Raw genomic sequence first — 26692 nt, 5'->3', positions numbered from 1 at the left:
TGAGAGTTCACGACACCCAAAACAAGTGGCTCCAGTATGTTCAGTCCGATAATTTTTGAGATGTGCATATGAAGCCTGAAGATGACATATTGAATTACTGAAACTGGTAGCGGAAATAAAATAACTTCTCTATTTGCACGGCTGTTTGGCGAATTTCTTTGTTAAATATTTTACCAGCCGCTGTCCAAAGTCCGCAATGGATCAACAAAGTCTGGATATTTGTTTTCGTTGGCAGTAGATTTCGGTCTACAATTTAAACCATCTTCAGGCCGTAAGCACCATGATGGTGGCCGAGGACGGTGTAGACAGCCATACCCGTAAGCCCTCGTTTGTACCTTGTAATGTAATAAAATAAATTTTTTTATTATTTTGTGACTATTAGTGTAATGTAATAAAATAAAATATGAGCCGTGACTTATACAAAAGGAAACACACATTAATGCAATGGCCCAACATAAAAGAGAAATAACTAATGTAAGAATATTATTAACAGTGTAATATGTTGTTTAATTTAGCCCGACGTGTATAAGAACTCAGTTCTCAGGGTAGTTACGTAATCGTCGATAATTAATTGTCCTTTTCTTATTTCCCAACACTATGGGTATTATTCCAGTTTCGTGAGAAGTCGTGTGCTTATTGCACCAGAGAATATTTGCCAAGTCTGTTCGATGAACACTACCGTAATTCGTTACTTATCGTGGTGTCGTCTCGATTCCCCAATATAAGATTACAAGAGTAGCATCTACAAATGAAATCCTATAATGTAACTGGAATCCCGTGACCAGACCTTTTCTGCCTGGGATGTTATCTCGTTATATAAAGAAAATCTGTAAATAAAATTGTTAAGTTATTAGTAGCTGCCTTCTGTCTCGTAGGATCTGAAATAAACTTAATTGTCCTAACCAACGGCACGTCTCGTAGTTGAGCTAAATGAAAAATTTTAAAGATTTTTCTAAGATGGCGTCTAACAATGAAAATTCTTTGTTAAGACCCATATCTACTTAAGGCAGTCTAGGTATCAAACTCACAACCAATTGACCACATACGCAAATTCTTTTGACAAAATAACCATTATATTTTTCGGGTTTTAATTGCGTTGGAGCAACACGGGTACTAGTATTACTAGACCCGTGTTGCTGGAAAATTCACTTCCGGTGCGATAGCGGGAGCTGATAAGAGTCCACATCCGCTGCGTGCGCCAGGACTGATGCTATAAATAGCACACTGTCATGTCTAGCGCATTCACTCGGTTTGAGTGAATAGCCACTGAGGCACTGCTACTGACAATAATGCGTAAACGTTGCTTTCGTCGTCGCCGGCGAATGCTGATTTACAAATCACTTGTCAATGTGGACGGCACTCTTGGTGCTTCGACATCTTCTGCGAAGGGTAAAAAGCTGGTACAGCAAGATGAGCTTTACACAAGAACGTCCTCTTAGGTCCGTTTCCAAGCAGATAAGATAAGCGAATGACAAAGGAAAGATAGTTCTTGCATAGAAGCGCAAGAGACCATGCAGTAACATGTCCATTATAGTTCCATCTCTTCTTCTTTGGCGTACTTCTCGATTATTTATAAAATTTATCGTAATATTTAGTTTACATTTTTTTAAAACCCCAATCCACCCAGGAGAAACAGTACACCGTCTTCTTACGGATCTTGCTCTTCCGCCGCCACCAGCCACCAGCCACCATCAAGGTGCTTAGAGTCTGAAGATGCTCTAAATTATAGACCGAAACCGACTCCCAACTAAAATAAACATCTGCTGCGATCGAGGAGACTGTATCACTGAATTTTAACCTACAATTGGTATTGGGTTGTAGTTTCGTCCGTTTAGTGGCACAGACGCCCTTGTAAGTAGGCTGTTTAGGTTCTTATATTGGTAACGCCACCGCCACGTGGCGCTCTGTATGAAAATCACTGGCTGTGCCGTGTGCAGTCTGTGGCTGGGTGGCATTGTTGGAATTTTCTATTGTAGTGTTGGGTAGTTGGCTGTTAACAGTGCGTAGCGTTGCGCAGTTGGAGGTGAGCCGCCAGCAGTGGTGGATGTGGGGAGAGAAATGGCGGAGTTTTGAGAGCGGATGATCTGGACGTGTGTCCATTAGAGACAGTAAATTTGTAAGACTGGATGTCATGAACTGATATATATATATATATATATATATATATATATATATATATATATATATATATAATGACTTTTGAACACTATTAAGGTAAATACATTGTTTGTTCTCTATCAAAATATTTCATTTGATAATTATGCCTATCAGTAGTTAGTGCCTTCAGTAGTTTGAATCTTTTATTTAGCTTGGAGTATTGGCGCTCGCTCTATTGCAGTACTTCGAGTAACGAAGATTTTTGTGAGGTAAGTGATTTGTGAAAGGTATAGGTTATTGCTAGTCAGGGCCATTCTTTTGTAGTGATTATTGAAAGTCAGATTGCGTTGCGCTAAAAATATTGTGTGTCAGTTTAGTGTTGATCAGAATAGGTAAAGAGCAAAATGTCTGAGTAGGTTCAGTACTGCTCAGCTGTTTGAAAATCGAATAATGTAAGAAGTTTATCAGCACAGTAATTCATTAATTTTTCTAATTTAAGAGGTTTATCACCTGCCAGAATCGCCATATGAAACGTCCCCTTAGAAAAATTAATGAATTACTGTGCTGATAAACCTCTTACATTATTCGATTTTCAACCAATGTATTTACGTTAATAGTGTTCAAAACTCATAATATATATAGCAGTTCATGACATCCAGTCTTACAAATTTACCGTCTCTGATGACACACGCCCAGATCATCCGCTCTCAAAACTCCGCCATTTCTCTCCCCACATCCACCACTGCTGGCGGCTCACCTCCAACTGCGCAACGCTACGCGCTGTTAACAACCAACTACCCAACACTACAATAGCAAATTCCAACAATGCCACCCAGCCACAGACTGCACACGGCACAGCCAGTGATTTTCATACAGAGCGCTACATGGCGGTGGCGTTACCAATATAAGAACCTAAACAGCCTACTTACACCCTGTATCAAGCTGACCTGTGTGTAGTTGCTCCAGGGTAGCTGCCCGAACGGCAGTTTCCTTTCTCCCGGGCTGGCGATGAGCGGCATGGGGAACCAGACGACGGCCTGGACGCAGACGAGTGCGACCAGGAAGAGCGCGAAGGCGCGCACTCGCCGGCCGACGGCCTCCGCCGCCTCCGCCGCCAGCCCCTGCTGGGGGGCCACCAGGCGGTCCGTGCGCCGCACCAGTGCGAAGTAGCGGCGGCGGTCGCTCAGGAAGAAGGCCAGCTTGGCGACGCCGCAGGCCGTGGTCAGCGTGTTGGGCAGCACCAGCGTGATCTCGTCCATGCTGGCCTGTCCGAAGGCGATGCCCAGGGCGGCCTCGGCCATATTGGCGAGGCTCGCCAGCAGCACGGCGCCGATGTAGGCGTAGGCCAGGGCGGACTCGGACAGCGGCCACGCGCCGCAGAAGAACAGTATTCGGATGTTCACCTTCAGAAGAGAGCCCGCCGTCTCGCTCCAGGTGAAAGTTGCCGACTCGTCGCGGAGTCGACTCTGCCCATGCTGCACGCCGCTTTTCACCTGACAAGCAAACGGAATCCGTACATATTATAAAAGTGGATGTACATACGTATGTATACGGTTGCTCTTATTACAGACGTTTATTCGCCCAGATCGGATAGAAATACACAATGATTACTAGTTTTCGGGAAATTAAATCGCCATCTTCAGGTCATTTGTACAGCATTACGCTTTATTGAAATGAAATGTCGTGTGGCTAGGGCCTCCCGTCGGGTAGACCGTTCGCCTGGTGCAGGTCTTTCGAGTTGACGGCACTTCGGCGACCTGCGCGTCGATGGGGATGAAATGATGATGATTAGGACAACACAACACCCAGGCCCTGAGCGGAGAGAATCTCCGATCCAGCCGGGAATCGAACCCGGGACCTTAGGATTGACATTCCGTCATGCTGACCACTCAGCTACCGGGGGCGGACTACGCTTTATTACTTCCATACTACTAACTGTATTCGTGGCACATTTGCAGGCTGTATTTTCTTATACCACTGTATGTACCAGGAAAATTGTGTCATTGTACGATACTGAAATGAGGAGATATGACATCATAAACATTAATACGTGAGAAACTTCCGCATAATGCCAGACTTTTAAATTTATTACGTCCTGGCTACTGATTCTATTCGTAACACTTCTCAGAAACATTATCCATGTCTGCCGCCGAATGTATACAAAAATATACCATTGTACCGCACAAAATTCAGGAGATATGACATCATAAACAGTGAGGTGCATGAAAACTGGGCTTCACACATGACGTTTTAATTAATTACTTTTTTACTGCTGTCTCTCTTCACAACAGATTCTGCAGACTGTAGGCACATATACCATTGGATCCTCCTGCATAATTATATCGTTATGCAGCACATAGTCCAGCAGATACGACGTCATAAATATTGCGTGAAAATCAAACTGAAGGGTGAAATTCACAAGACATAAATCAGAAATTTGTGCAGAAATACACTACTGGCCATTAAAATTGCTACACCACGAAGATGACGTGCTGCAGACGCAAAATTTAACCAACAGGAACAAGATTCTGTGATATGCAAATGATTAGCTTGTCAGAGCATTCACACAAGGTTGGCGCCGGTGACGACACCTACAACGTGCTGACATGAGGAAAGTTTCCAACCGATTTCTCATACACAAACAGCAGTTGACCGGCGATGCCTGGTGAAACGTTGTTGTGATGCCTCGTCTAAGGAGGACAAATGCGTACCATCATGTTTCCGACTTTGATAAAGGTCAGATTGTAGCCTATCGCGATTGCGGTTTATCGTATCGCGACATTGCTGCTCCCGTTGATCGAAATCCAATGCCTATTAGCAGTATGTGGAATCGGTGGGTTCAGGAGGGTAATACGGAACGCCGTGCTGGATCCCGACGGCCTCGTGTCACTAGCAGTTGAGATGACAGTCATGTTATCTGCATGGCTGTAACGGATCGTGCAGCCACGTCTCGATCCCTGAGTCAACAGATGGGGTCGTTTGTAACACAACAACCATCTGCACGAACAGTTCGACGACGTTTGCAGCAGCGTGGACTATCAGCTCGGAGACAGTGGCTGTGGTTACCCTTGACGCTGCATCACAGACAGGAGCGCCTGCGATGGTGTACTCGACGACGAGCCTGGGTGCACGAATGGTAAAACGTCATTTTATGGAATGAATCCAGGTTCTGTTTACAGCATCATGATGGTCGCATCCGTGTTTGGCGACATTGCTGTGAACACACATTGGAAGCGTGTATTCGTCATCGCCTTACTGGCGTATCACCCGGCGTGATGGTATGCGGTGCCATTGGTTACACGTCTCGGCCACCTCTTGTTCGCACTGACGGCACTTTGAACAGTGGACGTTACATTTCAGATGTGTTACGACCCGTGACTCAACCCTTCATTCGATCCCTGCGAAACCTTACATTTCAGCAAGATAATGCACGACCGCATGTTGCAGGTCCTGTACGGGCCTTTTGATACAGAAAATGTTCGACTGCTGCCCTGGCCAGCACATTCTCCAGATCTCTCACCAATTGAAAACGTCTGGTCAATGGTGGCGGAGCAACTGGCTCGTCACAATACGCCAGTCACTACTCTTGTTGAACTGTGATATCGTGTTGAAGCTGCATGGGCAGCTGTGCCTGAACACGCCATCCAAGCTCTGTTTAACTCAATGCCCTGGCGTATCAAGGCCGTTATTACGGCCAGAGGTGGTTGTTCTGGGTACTGATTTCTCAGGATCTATGCACCCACATTGCATGAAAATGTAGTCACATGTCAGTTCTAGTATAATATATTTGTTCAATGAATACCAGATTATCATCATCATTTCTTCTTGGTGTAGCAATTTTAATGGCCAGCAGTGTATTATAAAAGAGGATGTACATACGTATGTATACGGTTGCTCTTATTACAGATGTTTATTCGCCCAGATCGGATAAAAATACGCAATGATTACTAGTTTCCACGAAACAGCATTAAACTTTATTATCTCCATACTACTAACTGTACTCGTGGCACACTTTCCAGGATGTATTTTCATATACCACTGAGAGTACCAGGAAAATTGCGTCATTGTACGATACTGAAGTGAGGAGATATGACATTATAAACATTAATACGTGAGGAACTACCGCATCATGTCAGATTATTAAATTTATTACGTCCTAGCTACTAATTCTATTCGCAACACTTCTCACAGACATTATCCACGTCTGCCGCCGAATGTACCTACAAAAATATACCATTGTACCACACAAAGTTCAGGAGATATGACCTCATGAAGACTGAGGTGCATGAAAACTGGACTTTACACATGACATTTATTACTTTTTTACTGCAGTCTCTCTTCACAACAGATTCTGCAGTCTGTAGGCGCATATACCACTGGATGCTCCTGCAAAATTATATCATTATGCAGCACGTAGTTCAAGAGATACGACGTCATAAACATTAAGCTGCGCGAAAATGAAACTGAAGGGTGAAATTCACAAGACATAAATCTGAAATTTGTGCAGAAGTATATGTAAAATAAATGAAATATTTCTGAAACACACATGAAACTTGAATATGCGCAAAGCCACAGCTGAAAAGCTGATCCTAAACTCGTGGAAGAATTGAGTCAAATTTCATACACATATTCGTTGCAATCTGGAAAGAAATATTGCAGGGGTAAGAACTACCAGCCTCCAATAGGTGTGAGTGAATTAATGTGTAGAGAAAAGGGAGAAAGAGTAGATGGACAGATAGAGAGGGGGAAGGAGGAGTTGGGCACAAATAGGAGGACAATGTTACGGCCAGGGATAGGGGCGGAGAATATAGGCAGAACAAGGGAAGAGGAGGAGATGGGCAGAGAGATGGGAGTGGAAATGGACAGAGAAAGAGGAGAAGATAGCCAGCGAGAGGGGAGAGGAGGAGATGGACACTGAAAGGGGAGATGATGTACAGGGAAAGCGTGAGGAGAAGATAGACAGAAAGAGATGTATGAGTAAAGCGACAGAAAGAGTTGGTAGGAGATTGACAAAGAAAGTGGAAGGAGGAGATGGAAGTAAATGGGGGAGAGGGTTGTGGACAGAGGGGGAAGGATCAGATGGCAGATGGACAAAAGGGGGGGGGGGCTGGTTGACAGAGAGAGGGTGGAGGAGGAGATGGACAGATAGGTGAAGAAGGAGGTGGAGTAATAAAAGAATCGAAGAAATGCATACCCAGGCAAAAACATTTGTTAAGTGTGTACTTTCATTTTTATTTTTTTTTGTAGGCCACAGCACCATTGTCAATCGTTAGTACCTTTGTATTGTTTTTCTATCTTTTTCTTTAAATTACCAGAACGTATCAGTCAACAGCAGGTTTCTTAAGACCTCTGTTAAACTTGTATCTGTATGCTCTCGTATCATGTCATCAATTTATCTTTTATACTGCATGTCAATTATTTAGGGTTTAGTTCGCTAAATGGCCGTTAGCTACCAAAGGCCAAATAAAGAGAGAGATTGAGAGAGACAGAGAGAGAGAGAGAGTGACAGAGAGAGAGAGAGAGAGAGAGAGAGAGAGAGAGAGAGAACGCACTGGCAGTCGTTACAGAAGAGGTGTTGCATATCACTTGTGCAATAAAACAAGGAAACCAATAAATACAACGCAGTACTACACTTATTGACGAACATATAAAGATATTTACATCGTTTTGCTGCAGAACATACTTTAAATGTTCTGTGCCATAAGGTACCATCAAACGTAAAAACCGAGCAGTAAACATGCACTGTAAAACACAAAACTCTTCCTAGGACATCGCATCTTTACATGTTATATTCTCAATGTACAGGTGCAGACAAAAGCAGCCGCTTTCAACCAAGTCCACTATAAAATCTATGAACGTTGTATGCCAAATTAAAGTAAAAGTCAATTATATGTCAAGTCCTAGCAAATTCTAAAACCAATGCACCTACAGGGTGTTTCAAAAATGACCGGTATATTTGAAACGGTAATAAAAACTAAACGAGCAGCGATAGAAATACACCGTTTGTTGCAATATGCTTGGGACAACAGTACATTTTCAGGCAGACAAACTTTCGAAATTACAGTAGTTACAATTTTCAACAACAGATGGCGCTGCGGTCTGGGAAACTCTATAGTACGATATTTTCCACATATCCACCATGCGTAGCAATAATATGGCGTAGTCTCTGAATGAAATTACCCGAAACCTTTGACAACGTGTCTGGCGGAATGGCTTCACGTGAAGATGAGATGTACTGCTTCAGCTGTTCAATTGTTTCTGGATTCTGGCGGTACACCTGGTCTTTCAAGTGTCCCCACAGAAAGAAGTCACAGGGGTTCATGTCTGGCGAATAGGGAGGCCAATCCACGCCGCCTCCTGTATGTTTCGGATAGCCCAAAGCAATCACACGATCATCGAAATATTCATTCAGGAAATTAAAGACGTCGGCCGTGCGATGTGGCCGGGCACCGTCTTGCATAAACCACGAGGTGTTCGCATTGTCGTCTAAGGCAGTTTGTACCGCCACAAATTCACGAAGAATGTCCAGATAGAGTGATGCAGTAATCGTTTCGGATCTGAAAAATGGGCCAATGATTCCTTTGGAAGAAATGGCGGCCCAGACCAGTACTTTTTGAGGATGCAGGGACGATGGGACTGCAACATGGGGCTTTTCGGTTCCCCATATGCGCCAGTTCTGTTTATTGACGAAGCCGTCCAGGTAAAAATAAGCTTCGTCAGTAAACCAAATGCTGCCCACATGCATATCGCCGTCATCAATCCTGTGCACTATATCGTTAGCGAATGTCTCTCGTGCAGCAATGGTAGCGGCGCTGAGGGGTTGCCGCGTTTGAATTTTGTATGGATAGAGGTGTAAACTCTGGCGCAAGAGACGATACGTGGACGTTGGCGTCATTTGGACCGCAGCTGCAACACGGCGAACGGAAACCCGAGGTCGCTGTTGGATCACCTGCTGCACTAGCTGCGCGTTGCCCTCTGTGGTTGCCGTACGCGGTCGCCCTACCTTTCCGGCACGTTCATCCGTCACGTTCCCAGTCCGTTGAAATTTTTCAAACAGATCCTTTATTGTATCGCTTTTCGGTCCTTTGGTTACATTAAACCTCCGTTGAAAACTTCGTCTTGTTGCAACAACACTGTGTTCTAGGCGGTGGAATTCCAACACCAGAAAAATCCTCTGTTCTAAGGAATAAACCATGTTGTCTACAGCACACTTGCACGTTGTGAACAGCACACGCTTACAGCAGAAAGACGACGTACAGCATGGCGCACCCAGAGACTGCGTTGTCTTCTATATCTTTCACATCACTTGCAGCGCCATCTGTTGTTGAAAATTGTAACTACTGTAATTTCGAAAGTTTGTCCGCCTGAAAATGTACTGTTGTCCCAAGCATATTGCAACAAACGGTGTATTTCTATCGCAGCTCGTTTAGTTTTTATTGCCGTTTCAAATACACCGGTCATTTTTGAAACACCCTGTATGTTGCAATGTGTGCATGCATGACCAACGGAAATCATTAAACCTAACGCAACTTGTTCTAATACGTTGGTGGCTGCTTTCCAATGTGTAGATCGCTATATTGGGCATAGAAATGTTCTTTGGACATTCTTCTCATGTATCACGCTGTCGCATTGCATTCCTTGGATAACGTAGTCCCTGAATATACAGTGGTAAGAATATCACGCATTTAATAGCTGGTGGTGTAACATTCTGAGTACTGACCCGTGAGACAGTTGTACGACGGCTTCACAACAGATTACTCTTGAAACAACAAAAGAGCGTACGTTCATCCCACATATGCCTCTCGAAATGGCGATGACGAGGACATTCGAGAAATTGCAATTCAAATGGAGGTCTATCAACAGTCGCTCTTCCCTCGCAGAGAAGAAGGAAACTGGTAGTGATACCAGAAGTACTCTTCACCAAACATCAGAGGTGTGCAGTTGTAGAAGCACTGTAATTAGTCTCGAAAAGGCATGGAAGCAAACAAAACGGCACAACCCAAATTCAGCACGGTACCGCACTGTTGATTGGTATCATAAATGGCATCGCATGATATGTGCTCGCTAACACGTAAAAGGCCTGAAGAATTTTTGAGTGAAAGTATGCAGAACCTCATCTGGCATGCTGTGGGCTCGCAGTAACAAGGCTAACTTCAAGACTGGTCAAAATGACCTTCACAGGAGCTCTTCATGGATGACAACACACTGGCCGTCGCGAGTTTCAACTTGGTGCATGTACGACAGTGCACGGTACCATTATGTTCCAAAAAGACGGGCGCCAGAATGTTATTTTTGATAGTGCCATATCTCGGGATGTATTCTTCACAGAAATAAGAGGTCCAGTGTTCTGGACAGCCATTGGTCTAGCAGACATTTGTACACCTATCGGAACAAAAAATTGTCCTGCAGTACAGGACAAAGTTTAAACATTGCACACTCACTCCAGGTTAGGATAATTCTGCGGATCGCTTGGTTCTTTTGCATTAGATGTGGTTTAGGGTGACTCTTAGACAACTTATAAAAACACCATTTGTTCTTGGGCAGAAAACCTCTGAAAACCATGATCTTTGGGTACCAAAAGTACCTATTGTAGGGATGGCCACTCCTATAAATTAGCCGGCCGTAGTGGCCGAGCGGTTCTAGGAGCTTCAGTTTGGAACCGCGCGACCGCTACGGTCGCAGGTTCGAATCCTGCCTCGGGCGTGGATGTGTGTGGTGTCCTTAGGTTAGTTAGGTGTAAATAGTTCTAAGTTCTAGGGGACGGATGACCTCCGATGTTAAGTCCCATAGTGCTCAGAGCCATTTGAACCTATAATTTATTTTCATGGAAAATCGTCGAAATTTTTGCCGTATGTTCTTAAGATTATGTTCTCGGGGAACCTGGAAACTTTTTTCGTTATTATTGTCCATTACTATGAGCCAGAGATTCAAAGTTACCGTACTTATGCACGTAAATCATGCAAGTAACATCCAGCCTAGAGTAATAAATGTAGTTTTAACTGTTGCAGGTTATCAATGACTATTTCCATACTTATTAGATATAAATTCATTGCAATATATTTAACGAAATTACTTTAGTAATTTATTCTGCAACCTATAATCAAAAAACAGTGGCAGCTATTATTTGAGGATGTTAAGTTCACAGAATTATTAACTTGGCACGAAAGTCAGTTCACGAAAATCTTTATATATACGTATAATACACGAGACACTACAGTAATAAGGTATGTTTTACTAGCCGCACGGTACCATTTTTACGAATATTGTTGTTGTTTAATCTATGTTTAGTAATTTGTATGTAGGTTAGTATGAGCTGAGCAGTGCTTATTTCTTATTATTACTGTTACGCGACACTGTCGCTACGCAAGCCAGTACTACAGGATTTTACATCGTTAGCAATACTTACATCAACATTTCTTCTTTCCAATTTCAATTTCACGTTTTATGCATGTAAAAGTAAAATATTATTAATGCTTGTACTTAATTGTTTTGGTGGAGCACGACGTTCGGAGTCCGCTGTTGACGTTTATTTTTTCCGAATTAAAGAGAGTAATTAAACAGTGAATCCCTACGGCAGCATTACAAACTCCAGAATGAACTTGAGGAGATTGTTTGTTAATAACACCGTAACCGTTCTTTTATTAAAACACTTCACCATACGGCGCACAATCACATTTTTATTGCTCTAGCCCCTACGATAAAGTAAAAGAGATCTATTATAAACTGTCCTGCGCCCTCAGCTCATGACAATCAAAAAGCTGAAACGCATCACGCAACCTGCAGGAACGCTAAACACACAGATCGCGACGCTCTAATCGCGAATGTTTCAGAAAAACAATGGCATCCAATACTATGTGAGGCCACAATAGATGGCATAAAAGATGAACTTAGTTATGAACTCACAGGTTTCTACGTTAAACATGAACCTTTGTTAACAGTGCCGTTAAGAAAGACACCTACTGTTTGGCCGACAGCTAACGTATCTATAATGATGAGTAGCATGGATAGTGCACACAGACATTGGTAGCTTGATCTGAATTCTAGACTTTACGAAGAATGCAGAAAGTCTCTAAACAGAGTACAGCAGTACATTAGCTAGGCTAATGCCAGCCACACTCGTCCTGTGTAACACTGCGGTTCTGTCGAACAATCTCCGTAACGTGGGCGTCGGAAACAAAAAAATAGTGACAGTTATTCAGCTCTCATCCGAGGAACTGAATGAATTTCTTTCAAGTTCAGTTACCCCACATGCTGCAATGAATTGTTGCTAACAAGTGGCTTTAGAACAAATATCTAAAAATAATCATCACCTAAAGCATGTTACAATAAATGAAACAATTAAAGCAACGACGATGATCTCTTCCGAATTGATAGAGAACGTTGGTATCGGTATTGCCATGAACAATAACGTCTCCGTTAGCCTACTGCCATTTTCGACTGATATATTTAAGTTTTCCCTAGTGAGCACGGTACGACATACTCAACTGAAGAGAAGCGAAGGATAGTCCGACCTGTCCCTTACAAAAAAAACCCACAGCCATCTTCTTATTATCGGGCGATTAGCATATTACCCCCAGTATCCAAAGTCTTAGAATCACGATCAGCTAACAATATGTATGCAAACTCAACTTCAACGATAAACGTACACCGCAATACAAATACTACATAATTAAAGTAACTGCTCTACATTGCTGCTGTCTCATGCACGCTATCCTGCACTCTACGCGCAATTCAATGGGCTCTTTCATTTAAGAAGCAGCTGAAGCATTTCATTTTGTAAACCTGACAACATTATCTCAAAAAATTGACATATGTATCTGTCAAACCGTAAAGTAATCACTCTCATTTTCTCCCGTTTGCACTTCTTTACGTTTCTCAGTCGGTCACATCACTTTCTTTTCCCGTTTATACTTTACTTTCTTCCTATCACCTACCTCTTTCCCCTCCCTCTTCCATTCATTTTCACACCCATTTCTGACAGTGTCCACAGTTTTAAATATACCTGCCTGTAATGTGTTTCTGTCATTATACTTTTCACAAACGAATATAAACTGTTATTTTTCTGCTGTAGGTATTCCAATCCACTATTTATGTCAAACCTAATTCGAAGTGGTTGATTACAAATCAGATGTAAGACCACTTATATGCGTCTGAAGGCATGGAATGTAAGATATGAAGATTGCCTGGTTAGCACTTAAGGTATGACCCAATGACCCAAACGGCGCCAGCATCAACAAATAAAAATTACCACGCCCTTAAATCTTTTGGCTATTTTGAAATTCCCACCAGTAAGACGACATAACTAAAATTTTCCGGCTTCGTGCGAAATTTGTCTTTTATATCAAATTTTATTTCGAGGATGATGATTTGTTGTAAATAGGCTACTGTTCCTTAAGTAGCTATTCATTTTATAATTCGCTTTCTACAATGAAGTAATACAACAAAAAACGAAATATTGAGAAGCTACCTTTGTTAACATGCTGAAGAGAAGCGTAAGATGAGGACAACTTCCTCCTGAGTAGGTCGTTACTGCTCCAACGACGGCCCAGTGGCGTCTGGGTTTGACAGTGCTGCTAACAGCTCGTCTAGCGTTACCTGCCCACTTCCTTGCACGAAAACGGGGGCATGAATATTGTAAAAACAAAAATGTTCCTGCTTAACACGCTGCTGTTTCTTTTAGTGATTTTTCTTCCTCCATAATAAAGAGAATCTTGAATGACCACGGAATACACAAAGACTCTTCCAATTAACCACGTCGTTTACTTTTACAATGAAAGAAATTTGGGTATTTAAATAGCATGCGAGTCTCACCTAAACGCGCGATGTTCTCCGTACCGTGTACGTATAAAATCTTCAATAGGAACTATTCTAAGGAGAAAGTAAATAAGAGGCTACACCAACGGACACGGATACACCAAATGTCGTTCGTACACAAAATAATTCATTGGACGATAAAGGGAATATCTGTCAAAAAACGACGCTACTTCCTTTGAGCACAAGGCATGAAATTTGCAATTGAGTGCCTCATGATAATGACATTTTTAAAACAGCGCTTCCAGGTAAGCTATACGGATGTACACTTATATCTACCCCTTCAGTAAAGTGTAAAGAGGAAACATTTTAGTCGACAGTCCTTAGCTTTGAAGAACCACTTTTCAAAAATTATTATAAGTTTCTCTTTGTTGAAGTCAGCAGAAGACATTTATTATCACTGCAGCTACTAAAATACTGCGTCGTTTCCTTAATTGGTTACCTGAGCAGTGGGCTATAATTTACGGTCCTCAGAGCATGTAGTATAAAGGTCGAGAAAAGACTACCAAGAAACGTTCGATCCTATCGACAGATTAACCTTTCTTCCGCACTTCTTGCGTGTCCAATATATCATATACCGACAAATTTAGTCAAGCAGATTTTCATAAATTCTAGGCATGGTATTTGAGAAAATATCACGAGCATTCGAAATCAAAGATGGACTAGAAAAGGAGATGATGCATCGAAACTGCTCATTAACAGTGTTTTGGTAAGAATCACTCAAAGACGTCAAAAAGTATTTCAGGAAACTGGACTAAACAACAAATACCTTTTAGTAAAAACTGGAAAGACAGCTGGCCTTCAAGTCTCCATTTTGGAAATTTGGAAATTTCTCGTAAGGTCTTATAGAACCAAACTGCTGAGGTCATCGGTCCTTAAGCTTACGTACTACTTAATCTAACTTAAACTAACTTACGCTAAGGACAACACACAACCCATGCCCGAGGGAGGACTCGAACCTCCGACGGCTGGAGCCGCTCGGACCGTGACAAGACGCCTGCGGCCGCGCGGCTACCCCGCACGGCTAAGTCTCCATATTTTCAAAATAAATTACCAACATTTTGTACGCAACCAAATCACTAAGTACAGATTTTGGTAAAATCGATGAAGTCTAGAAATTTAAATAATGGATAACGTTTCATTGCCAGAGATACCGCAACTGGACACATACATCAGCAAGGTTTTTCGCTGTTAGGTACAACTCCACTTTCAGATAGCTCCACGTGCTTGATTTCTGCAGAACAATCCCACATAACACGTCATAATGAAAGTGGAAAACGACGGATTCCACTATACGGAGTTTCCTCCCCCCCCCCCCCCCCCTCCCACGCCACCCCATACCCGCCAAAAAAAAAAAAAGACTTTAGGGACAGATTTCTTACAACAAAGCAAGAAAAAAATGACTGGTAAATATGGGCTCTAAAATACATGCCGTAAGGGAGAACAGCGCTTGTTCACAAGAAAAGATGCGTTTCACACTAAACATGTGTTCATAGCTTTTAAATTTGGGATTTGGAGATCATGTTTACTCTGACCTCTTTTATCTTGGCTTGATTCATAATACCTCCTCCAATACTATGGAAAGGAAAGTCCTTGCAACAGAAGAGATCTGTTTCATATTGTCGAAGATAAAAAATTGCTGACCACTCTTAAGATATGCAGTTTAGAACCCATATTTACTAGACAGTTTTTTCTTGTTTCGGTGTAAGTAAGCTGTCCCTATGGCTTGTTGGTGCTTTTTAGGGATACTCTGTACATCCAAATCCCAGATCCGTATTTTCGTCTGACACGCCATCAGTTTACCAATCTGGGAGGTCTAGTTGGTCATCAACTTCTTCGATATAGCCATCCTTCATTCACTGTTCCTTCTTTCTAATTAGAATACTTGCCACGGGGAGAGTAATTCCTAGACAACATTTGCACCTGTTTAAAATCCATACCACTGTGTTTAATAGCTGCTTTAGTAAAAGTCGTAGCTAAACAGCTCAAAGGCGCTGCAGTCATGGACTGTGCGGCTGGTCCTGGCTGGGTGTGTGTCTTTGTCCTTAGGATAATTTAGGTTAGGTAGTGTGTAAGCTTAGTGGCTGATGACCTTAGCAGTTAAGTCCCATAATACTTCACACACATTTGAACATTTTTTTCTGAACAGCTCACTGAATTACCAACAGGCAGAAAGAACAAGAAATCATCAATGACAAAGGGAAAAACGAATTACAGAATTGAATGATAAGATAACTAGAGTAAAATTAACACACCAGCTTAACATATCCAATATTAAATTCGCCAGAACAGCAATATTTAGCCCTGAAGTCATAAAGCTGAGGGCTGGACTTACGTTTGAAAATTGTCCTCCAAAATATCACTTGATTGGCATGACTTCAAACAATCAATACGTCGAATATCTCTAAGCACTCGCTCTCCACAAAGGAAAATGTAATACTGATGCTGCAGTCACACTTATGTTGGGACAATACATGAAAGACTTCAACATGGGAACTTGGAAATTAGAAAATAAATGAGAAACTTAGTTTAGTTGACAAGAGTTACACACTGGCAAACAGCGGGCAGAGCAGCAGTCGCAATGGCCGGCGCTTGCAAGTCATCGCATTCAGGAGAATCCATCGCCCTCCCTGCATAAGCGGAAGCAGTCGATTCAGCCATCAGGGCATCGCCCGACCGGCACACGTGTTTCTCAGTTGTCACATGTGATCGCAGGCCCTTGCCTACATTCCAAGAGACAATGACCGACGTTAAGAAGATTCTTCGAGAAGCTTTTAAACGTGACAGAAGAAGCAATGGCCGTGAAGTCGTTCACCTCCAGTGAACTGAAGTAAATAATTACGCGAGACGCAGTGGGCCCGACAGTAGTTTTCAGTTCAGTATCGTTTCAAGTTCAGTTCCAGTACAGTTCAGTCGGTGCTGAAGACCGTCATGCAGGAAGAGACTACATGTACACAGAAGCACCAAGTCCGCCGCTGTAATCGAATAGCAAGCAGCAGCCTCGCCGCCAGAAGACAGAAGTTAGAAGGTATTTGAAGACCGATTTTTACGTACCCAGGTGCCTCATGAGGACGGGAAGGAGATGGCCTCACATCAGCAGTCACCTGTGAGCTGGTGATGATTTGACAGCCGAAGACTGGCAAGCTGGATTCCGTTGTTCGAGACCGGGACACTGGCCTTCCCACGCTGCGCCGCTCCGCTGGCCTATGCACAACACTGACACACGCGGCCACATAGAGAAGAGAAACAAACACTGGGATGCCACATCCAAGGTATCACCATCCGATTCACGACTTCGTTCTCAGTAATTAAACGGGCCACCTCACAATGCGCGTCTCCAGTCAACTGGGCGAAACAGCAACACGAGATACACACCACCAGGCGTAATCAGACGCCGCCGCTCACGCAGCAGAAGGCTTCGCAAACGACACAGCTGCCGCTCTACCAGCCAGAACAATCTAGTAAGGAAACCATTGTACAAATCTTTCAATAAAAGTTATCTTATGTAAAAACGCTGTTTCATTCTACCTCAAACCCGAGCCAAGGAAGACCCACCCGGCCCACATGTTGTTAAGAGAGAAAAAGTAATTGATTTAGTGTTTTTCACCCTGACATAATGCTTTTAGAATCAAATGCCCTTTGCAGTAATGCTAATCCTGTCAACTGACTAGCATCAAAAGAGGTTAACCAGTTACAGTGTTACAAAAAATGGTTCAAATGGCTCTGAGCACTATGGGACTCAACTGCTGAGGTCATTAGTCCCCTAGAACTTAGAACTAGTTAAACCTAACTAACCTAAGGACATCACAAACATCCATGCCCGAGGCAGGATTCGAACCTGCGACCGTAGCGGTCTTGCGGTTCCAGACTGCAGCGCCTTTAACCGCACGGCCACTTCGGCCGGCTACAGTGTTACAATAAGTGGCATTTCTAAAATGTTATCACTCTCATTAGTAATGCCGATAACTCAACCACATAAATTATTCTGTCACACTTTCACAAAATTAAATTTTATTGCGAATAATGTATTTTTCACGAATATATGGACTCTCAAAGTTCAGTGGTAATTAAAAGTATTCGTGCTCTCTAAAGCGTTTTCCAACCATATATTAACCGTTGTTTCCAGAAACTCCTTAATGAATAAACCATTTACAAAACCACGACTAACAATATCAAGGGTCCTATCAAACATCACGATCAACAACGTATCACTAGTAATTTCCCTATATTCATGATGCCACATGGATCTACACTGAAGCGTCAAAGAAACGTATTCAGATGCAGAGATATATAAACAGGCAGAATACGGCGCTGAGGTTGGCAACGCCTATATAAGACAACAAGTGTCTGGCGCAGTTGTTAGATCGGTTACTGGTGCTGCAATGGTAGGTTATTTAAGTGAGTATGAACGTGGTGTTACAGTCGGCGCACGAGCGACAGGACGCAGCATCTCCGAGGTAGCGATGAAGTGGGGATTTTCCTGTGCGACCATTTCAAGAGTGTACCGTGAATGTCAGGTATCCGGTAAAACATCTAATATCCGAAATCGCTGCCCCGCAAGATTCATGGTGTCAGTTTCTTCCAGCATTAGTTCAAACAATAGTCGAGTCCACGCCACGTCGTGTTGCTACACTTCTACTTGCTCACGGGGGCCCTACGCAGGTGTAAAAGTTTCTTTGGCTCTTCAGTGCGTGTTCAGTTAGAACGTCACTTACGCCCTTGTTATCTAACACAAAGAGACATTAAAAATTGTGTGGAGCTAGTTGTGGATATGGCTGAACTTTAATAGACATGACCAGCTGTTTTGTTTTGGATATGGACTAATACCCAGTATCTGTAGGCAATGCAAACTAACCAAAACTTTCAAGCCTGATGAAGGTTCTCGAACACAGAACAAATATTCATTGCCTGCTTGGCATAAAGAGGCGTGATGGCTGGCTCTGAGCACTATGGGACTTAACATCTATGGTCATCAGTCCCCTAGAACTTAGAACTACTTAAACCTAACTAACCTAAGGACATCACACAACACCCAGTCATCACGAGGCAGAGAAAATCCCTGACCCCGCCGGGAATCGAACCTGGGAACCCGGGCGCGGGAAGCGAGAAGGCGTGATGTATCTCACTTTTAACTAGTATCAGTAAGTAACACTGAACTTACAACTACATCAGGAAAATCTTTGCTCTGGACCAGGATTCCTATCTAGCTACTGTTGTCGCTATTAACCGCCCACGAAAGATGTTACATATATGGTTTCATTTCCTAGTAACAAATTTGAAATGAAGTGGCGTAAAGTTGAATGGGGATTCGAACTCAGCGCTTAATCGTATTATTAAATAACGCGACTAAAGCTTCGGTGGCGACTGGGAATCGAATCCCGCACATGTTGTCGTTGACTGTATACGCAGAAACGTTAACTTTCGAAATGTTTTTCACCAGCAGCTAGGAATGGCATTTATGAACTTGAAACGATATAACGGAAGTACTGTGTCCAAGACGGTCGTCACACTGACGTGGCGCCCCATGAGTTTTGTAACTTCACTTCCTTCTGTTTCACGTAGAGTAGCCATTTCGTCACGTGAAACATTAACGTTTCTTCGTATACAGTCAACGACGACATGTGTGGGATTCGATTCCCAGTCACCATTGAAGCTTTAGTCACATTATTTAACAATACGATTGTGCGCAGAGTTCGAATCCCCATTCAACTTTACGCCACTTCATTTCAAATTTGTTGCTAGGGAATGAAAACATATATGTGAGTATAGTAGAAACAGTAAGAAGCCAGGGCGCTCTCTACGTTAAATACAGATCTCTTCCCGCTTTAGTTCAGACATTATTTCATAGCAACATGGCTACTGCGTGGTTGAAAGAACTCATGACTCGCCTATTTCGGAAAGGGGACAACGCACGATTGATAAATTATTTAGGAGGAAGAAGAAACATTCTACAACATTTTCCTTAGTGATGGCATGGTGAAGTTTTTCCAGCCATATGAAAAACTCATTTTCTGGAAATATTCATTTTCTGGTGTGTATAAGATTAATATCACTTTTTTTGAAAAATAGTTGTTGTTGCTATGGCCATTTTTGTGACCTTATAGCAATAAGTGAGGAAACAAATTATTTATAAGCTACTTCTTTAAATTAAATGAAAGTGACACCATATAATTAATGAGCTATAGTATTTCAAGTACAATAAATGTGATATAAAATAAATATGTCAATCCTGAGCGTACTATTACACAGGAAAATGCAGTATTACCGTCATAATCATTTTATGAAATACATTTAAATGATAATCAAGAAAATTACTGTTTCACAATGATTTCAAATCTAACCCACCGAATAACCCTTAAGCGTTCAGAAAATTGTACTAAAGTCATACAAAAACGAAAGCAAAAGATATGACAAAAATGATTGATTCTAGTTAATTTTTAGTCAACTTGATCCACTTCCGTTGTTGACAACGTCTTCAGTCAATAAGAAAAGGCTTGATACCTTCCATCAGGTGGCGTTCTTTTCGAGGGGCACTATTGAGAAAATTTAGACACCCGGCATTTGAGACTGACTGCAGAACGATTCCACTGCCACCAACGTACATTTCACGTAAGGACCACGAAGATATCAGAGAGATTAAGGCTCGTATGGGTCGATACAGACAGACGTTTTCACCTCGCTCTATTTGCGAGTGGAACAGGAAATAAAAAACACTAACAGTGGCACGGGATACCACTCGGACACGCACTATGCGATGGCTTGCAGAGTATGTATGTAGATGCAGTTATAGATCTATGGCAAATAAACCGAAACCCAAAGAAACTGCATTTTAAGTTTCTGAGAAGTCATCCTCTTTTAATAATAAACGATTCAAATTTGTGTTTTGTTTGAAGCAATGAAAGATCAGTGTCTGTATAGCATAAAAAGTAAAAATTATTATAACAAAGCCTGTCGTAGGGAAGCGCTGTCTCTTACTTTTTTGAAAGGTGAAGCGTGTTAGGCCTCAAATGAGCAACCTAAAGGGTTGCCAAACTAAGTTCTGTAACATGAGAAACCTGTGTAATATTGGAAGTAGAACGAGAAAAGCTAGCATGAGGAGTCGAGCAGGAATAGTTAATACTAGTGTTCACCATTAATCCACTGGATTACTGATAACTTAAGTATTGGTATCTGATAGTAATACTGTAAGCGGAAGATGCGAGTAAATTGCAGGACTTTGTATAATTCGTTTGTATTAATTTTTCAGGTATACACGTCTGCTTTGTGGTAATTGTGGAATATTTATTTCGATTATTTTGGTGAATAAATTTTGAAAAAACTGTGTTCAGTAACTGTGCTTTAGTGACACTATCATTAGTAACATCACCATTGCTACCGCACAATGAAGGTATTGATTGTGTCTTGTCGGTGGTTTACTTTATATACGACTAGAATCTCTTTGGATATTCTGCCAGATTTCGAGACAGAATTTCGTTGTAGAAACAATAAAAGCATCTTGCATTGGAGTTCGTGCTAATTTAGTAGCTTCTGTAAAGCTATGGGAATCGTTCTTTTAAGTTATGCACGTTTTTTTCGTTGCTTCTGCAGTAGTGTTCTGACCAGTTTTGTTTACCGCTGAGACCAGTTCGATATCTTATTAATTTATTTGGTATATATCTCTCAACTGCCGTCGATAATATTCTTTGAATACAGAGCACTTGTGGTCTCTTTTTCTTTAGTAGATTTGGATGTTCGGTATTCAGTCTCGCTACAACAACCTTGTTGTCACTAATCCCTGCATTAGACATGAAGATTCTTGTTCACTTATGATTATTTGTTGCTAAGGGATCATACATGTTTTCGCAACGACTTACCCTTCAAGTGGGCTCCTAAACTAATTTTTCAAAATAATTTTCTGTGAAAGCATTCAGTACAATATCGGACGACACTTTACCCCTACCGCCAGCTTTAAACATGTGTTTTCGCTAACATATCAAGGATATATGAGTAACCACCAACTGTAATTCTATGAGTGGGATACTTGTTTGAAATAAGACTCAAATTTTCTTTGAACTGCCCAGTAACTGTATCATCTGAGACAGTGGAGTCGATAAAATGAATCAGCTAATAACTTATTCCGATTGTTACCTATAAACTTTACGAAGAGTAGCTTACAGGAACTATCTACTTCAAGTTTTCTACAAGGTAAACAAATTCTGACAGCAATAAGCACTCCACGACCTCACCATCAGTTGAACATAGCTACAGTTTTCAGGTTTGTACACTGAAACCTACTAAAAGCCGATTTTATCCCAGTGTCTCCTATTCTGAACACGACTGTTAGTGGTGACGAAGCATTTTCCGTTTATTTTTGTCGTTATGTGTGAACCTAACTATTTGTGACCTTTGGAAATAAATGTCTCGCAAATAGTGTACTTTGCTAAGCATTCTGTCAGCAGCATTTTGGTTCAATAGTGCGATTTTTTATACATTGCTGCCGAATGTAATATTATCTTATTGAAACATTTTGCGATTTTAATTGAAGTTGGGATGCAATTGTTTCGATAAAAATATTACTTTCTAGAGAAATCTCAACTTTCAGTGTGAATCTGCGCTTTTGTCATAGTTAAAACCTCATTACTATCTTTTGCTGTCTCGGTTTGTGTAAATCATAAAAGAAATAGCTACAAACAATAAATACTAAGAAAACAAACACCTTGCTGTCACCAACACAAGGACAGGATCCCACACAAACACACAAGAACAGGAACAACACAAAGTGAGAAGGAAACAGAAAACAAAAGACGGTACTCACTGACATACAACGGCAAATACACACACAGAGATCCAATATATTCAGAAGAAAAGACATAAAAACAGCCCCAAAAACCAACAATTCAATTCTAAAATACTTCTCAAAACAATAGATTTATGATCTATATCATAAATCAAGAATATACCAACTGACTTGCAATACATGTGATGGAAGAAACATAGGTCAAACCAGGAGGATATATGACACTGGATACAAAGAACATGAAGAGCAAGGATATATAGGACAAATCATTCAATTTTTGCACGACACATACACCAACACCGACATAAAATTACCACCAGAGACACAGATATGGAAAACATAAGGACAAACAACAACAGGAAACACCTCCTCACCATACAAGAAAACTGCCATATTTAATAAAAAAAAAAAACAGAAAAGACAACTCATATAAATGATCAGACTAATCTGACAAATTACATCCTCTTTAACCGGATTGATTACTTAATATAACATTAACTACACACATATAGCCACAGGCTCCATTTAGCACTATCATCTCGTCCCCCCCCCCCCCGCTCCGCCAAAAAGAAAAAAAAAAAAAAAACCGAACCACAACTCGCAATCACCCTACCCCGAACTCCTGTCTCATCTCTGCCTAACATATAAGACATTGTCACCAATTCATACACACACGCGCACACACACACATACGTAAAAACACACACATTCGCTCTCTGTCTCTCCTGCCTCCTAATCTCTCTCTCCCTCTTCTCTCTCTCTTTCCCTCCCTCCCCATTACCTTTTACACGTACACACATACACGCACACTCACTCACACACACACACACACAAATACACACGAATTAACAAAAAAAAATGTAGTTTCACAGATTGACAACGCTCACAACCTACATGAAAACAAATGAGCAGACATGAACACTGTAAAACTGTGCAGAGTGAGAAACACACATAACTTCAGTTCGATTAACAAAAGCGAGGTAAACTGTAAACAACCCAACTGCAAAGCAAGTAAAAATGCAGAATGGGAGAACTGCCAACTGTATACAGGGTGTTTCACTAAATGTATTGGCCTCTGTAAGCTACGAAGTAATAGGCGACAGAAATATTTATTGCGGTAGGTCACCATAAGAAACGTTACAATGCCTGCGGAGCTATGAACATAATTTATTGTGTTATTATCCAAAGAGTTACTGCAAAAAGATACAGTTTTTTAAATGGAACAATAGTTGTTTCTATCAGGCACTGGAATCAGTAACATCAGCTGTGTATACATCAATGGGAGAACTGCCAACATTCCTATCAATTTTAGTTTGGGAGCTACAACCTTTCAGAGTTTCAGGGGCAGATACACATACGCTGCGCATAGCGCAGTGCGCCATCTAAATGTGGTGCGGCCGAGTTGTAACGTCGCCGGTGTCACGGAGCGAGAAGCTTCCTGGATGCGCTGTTAGACTGCCGACTGTCGCCGCACTCGGCCGTATACCCGACAGTTCGAGCCACACAAACAGACGGGGCTCAATATGCCACAGTTACTGACATCGGATGAAGATGGCATACATGAACAACGAGTACGTTGACATGTTGGTGTTGCTCGGAGAGTGCCGACACGATGCCACTGAAGCAGCCATGGCGTACGCCGTGAGCTATCCTAGGCGAAGAGCTCCGGCAGCCATTACGTTCGTACGTGCCGAACAACGACTTAGGGTAACAGGCAGCTTGGTAATGCGCCGCAGTAACAGACGAAGAACTGCAAGAAGTGAGGATACGGAAGTGTTTGTTTTAGCTGCAGTACACCACGATCCTCATGTCAGCTTACGAGCCGTTGCTGCAGTCGCTGGTGTCAGTCTCACATCTGTATGGCGTATAGTACACGGCCACAGGTTTCACCTGTACCGCCTGTCACTGACCCAGGAGCTGCATGGGAGTTACATTCTGTGAATGGCCAATGCGTAATTTCACACTGGAGTCTTTACAAGGTGTTATGTTCTCTGAAGAGTTCACGTTCACAAATTATGGTGCAGTGAATCGCCATAACGTGCACTATTGGGCCGCAGACAGTCCTCGGTGGGTACGACCTGTCGACCGTCAAGGTAGGTGGTCTATTAATGTATGGTGTGGAATCCTTGGGGATGAAATCATCGGTCCACACTACTTTCCAGGTACACTGACAGGTGAGTAATATCACTCGTTTATAGTCGACAGTTTGGGTGGTCTCCTTGAACATGTGTGTCTTTACACGAGAGTCCATATTTGGATGCAGCACGATGGTCACCCAGTCCATTCTGCGCGTGCTGTTGTGGAAGAACTAAACAACAGGTTTGCAGGAAGGTAGTTGTGGTTCCATGGTCCACATTCATGGCCCGCAAGGTCGCCCGATTTAACTCCATTAGATTTCTTTTTGTGGGGATAGATAAAGGATCGTGTTTATGTCACTGAGCCCACATCACCAGATGATCTAAAACGGCCCATCGAGGACGCACGTTGCTCTGTGACACCGACTATGTTACATCTCGTTGCAGATCCTTTAGAAGGCGCATTGCATTGTGCATTAAGGAACATGAACACACATTTGAACATCTTATTTAAACCAACTTCCCACCGCCAGAACATCCATCACACACCACACAGCCATGTATTACGTACAGCGTGTGGTATCGCCATTTTTAATGTAAAACAACCAAAATGTGGAAACATATATATCCAGTTTGCAGAATAACCAAGGACGATGCTTTGTAGACAAAAGCGAAACGTGCCTGGTGTAAAATTCTATTTAATTAAATTGCAGTAAGCTCAAGACGGAAAAACCAATAATAACTGATTTTAACAGCTACAGCGGAGAAGGCCATGCAAAGAAACGTTTAAAGAAAAAGAAGTGAAGAAGGAAACTATTCCAGTACACTGCAGTTAACTGCTAAGAGGCTGCAGTCTATTCCTAATGAAGACGCAGATACATCTGTGAAGTATTTGGCTACTGAAGTGAAAACCATTAGAAGCCACGATGCAGGAATGGCGTGTAAATATCAAATTCTAAAACTCGTGTATTGTGCAGTATTATTCTATCAATTAATGTGTATATTTCATGACTGGTTTTTTAATCCTTTTATGGAAATGCACTAAATCCTTTTTACCACCTGAGAGAAGTGAGTTTATTTGTATGATGCCTGGCTTATCAAAATGATTGTCAGTAGTTGTAATCATGTACCTTTGTGTTACCAAACCGCTTAAAATCTCATCAGTCTGAAGAAGTGCGTGGCAAAGGTGGATAGTGATTATTACTGATGGGTACAACTCTGTCACGTCATACTTTTTTGTATTTGTCGATCGTTGGTGTGAGCTGCGTTATAAAAGTCAAAGTGACACATACTGGTCTAAGGTGGAGTTTATATATATAAATATATCGGTGTCGAATTTTCTGCCACTGGAGCATAACAAACCGAAGAAAATGATGTTTCTTGGATAGATCTTTAAAGCGTTGATTCATTGAAACTGCATATTTTTGGAATACGCAAGTATAAAAACGAAAACTAACGAATACATCACGACAGCTTCGGAAGCTGTGAAACAGAGACTGCGCTGTGCGATGTGCTTTTGTTAGATATTCTGAGTACCGGACACGTGATCTCCTCAGACAATCACAGCACAGAACGAGAGCACATTACACGTTATGTAATCAGTCAATCACATCTTCACTTTTTCAATGCGCGAATACTCAAGCATCCAAAAAATTTTTTGAGCATGAAACTGAATAAAGTAGATATTCCGAAGTACAATACAAAATGCACAGTACCAATGAAACCGATGATATAACATGCCTTTAATGTTGAGCAACATTTCCTCGAAAGGCACGAATATATATTCGATAGTAGTGCTTGAAGAATTCTTCGAAAGAATTGTTGCTTCACAGTTCAGTCGTTTCAGCGAAAAGCGGCGTAAAGTTTCTTTCGGGCTATTTACTCGTTGGCACATTTACTCACTAAGGTAACCCGCGAAAGGTTCGGTCTTTCT

The 26692-nt window shown here is 41.9% G+C and overlaps 1 protein-coding gene across 1 annotated transcript in view; it reads right to left on the bottom strand.

Moving 5' to 3' along the window:
• The window catches only part of LOC126204065 (uncharacterized), a 72388-nt gene extending 49073 nt beyond the window's left edge, over positions 1 to 23315 (bottom strand). The window contains exons 1-2 of the mRNA XM_049938488.1: positions 23298 to 23315; positions 3045 to 3590 (exon numbers count right to left, since the gene is read on the bottom strand). Of these exons, the coding sequence (XP_049794445.1) occupies positions 3045 to 3590; positions 23298 to 23315 (564 nt within the window). The remainder of the gene's footprint in view (positions 1 to 3044; positions 3591 to 23297) is intronic.
• Between the last annotated feature and the right edge of the window lie 3377 nt (positions 23316 to 26692).

The sequence above is a fragment of the Schistocerca nitens genome, chromosome 9, assembly GCF_023898315.1.
Source record: "Schistocerca nitens isolate TAMUIC-IGC-003100 chromosome 9, iqSchNite1.1, whole genome shotgun sequence".
Taxonomy (NCBI): domain Eukaryota; kingdom Metazoa; phylum Arthropoda; class Insecta; order Orthoptera; family Acrididae; genus Schistocerca; species Schistocerca nitens.
Note: the sequence above shows the minus strand (reverse complement) of the source record. Positions and strands in the feature narration are given on the sequence as shown.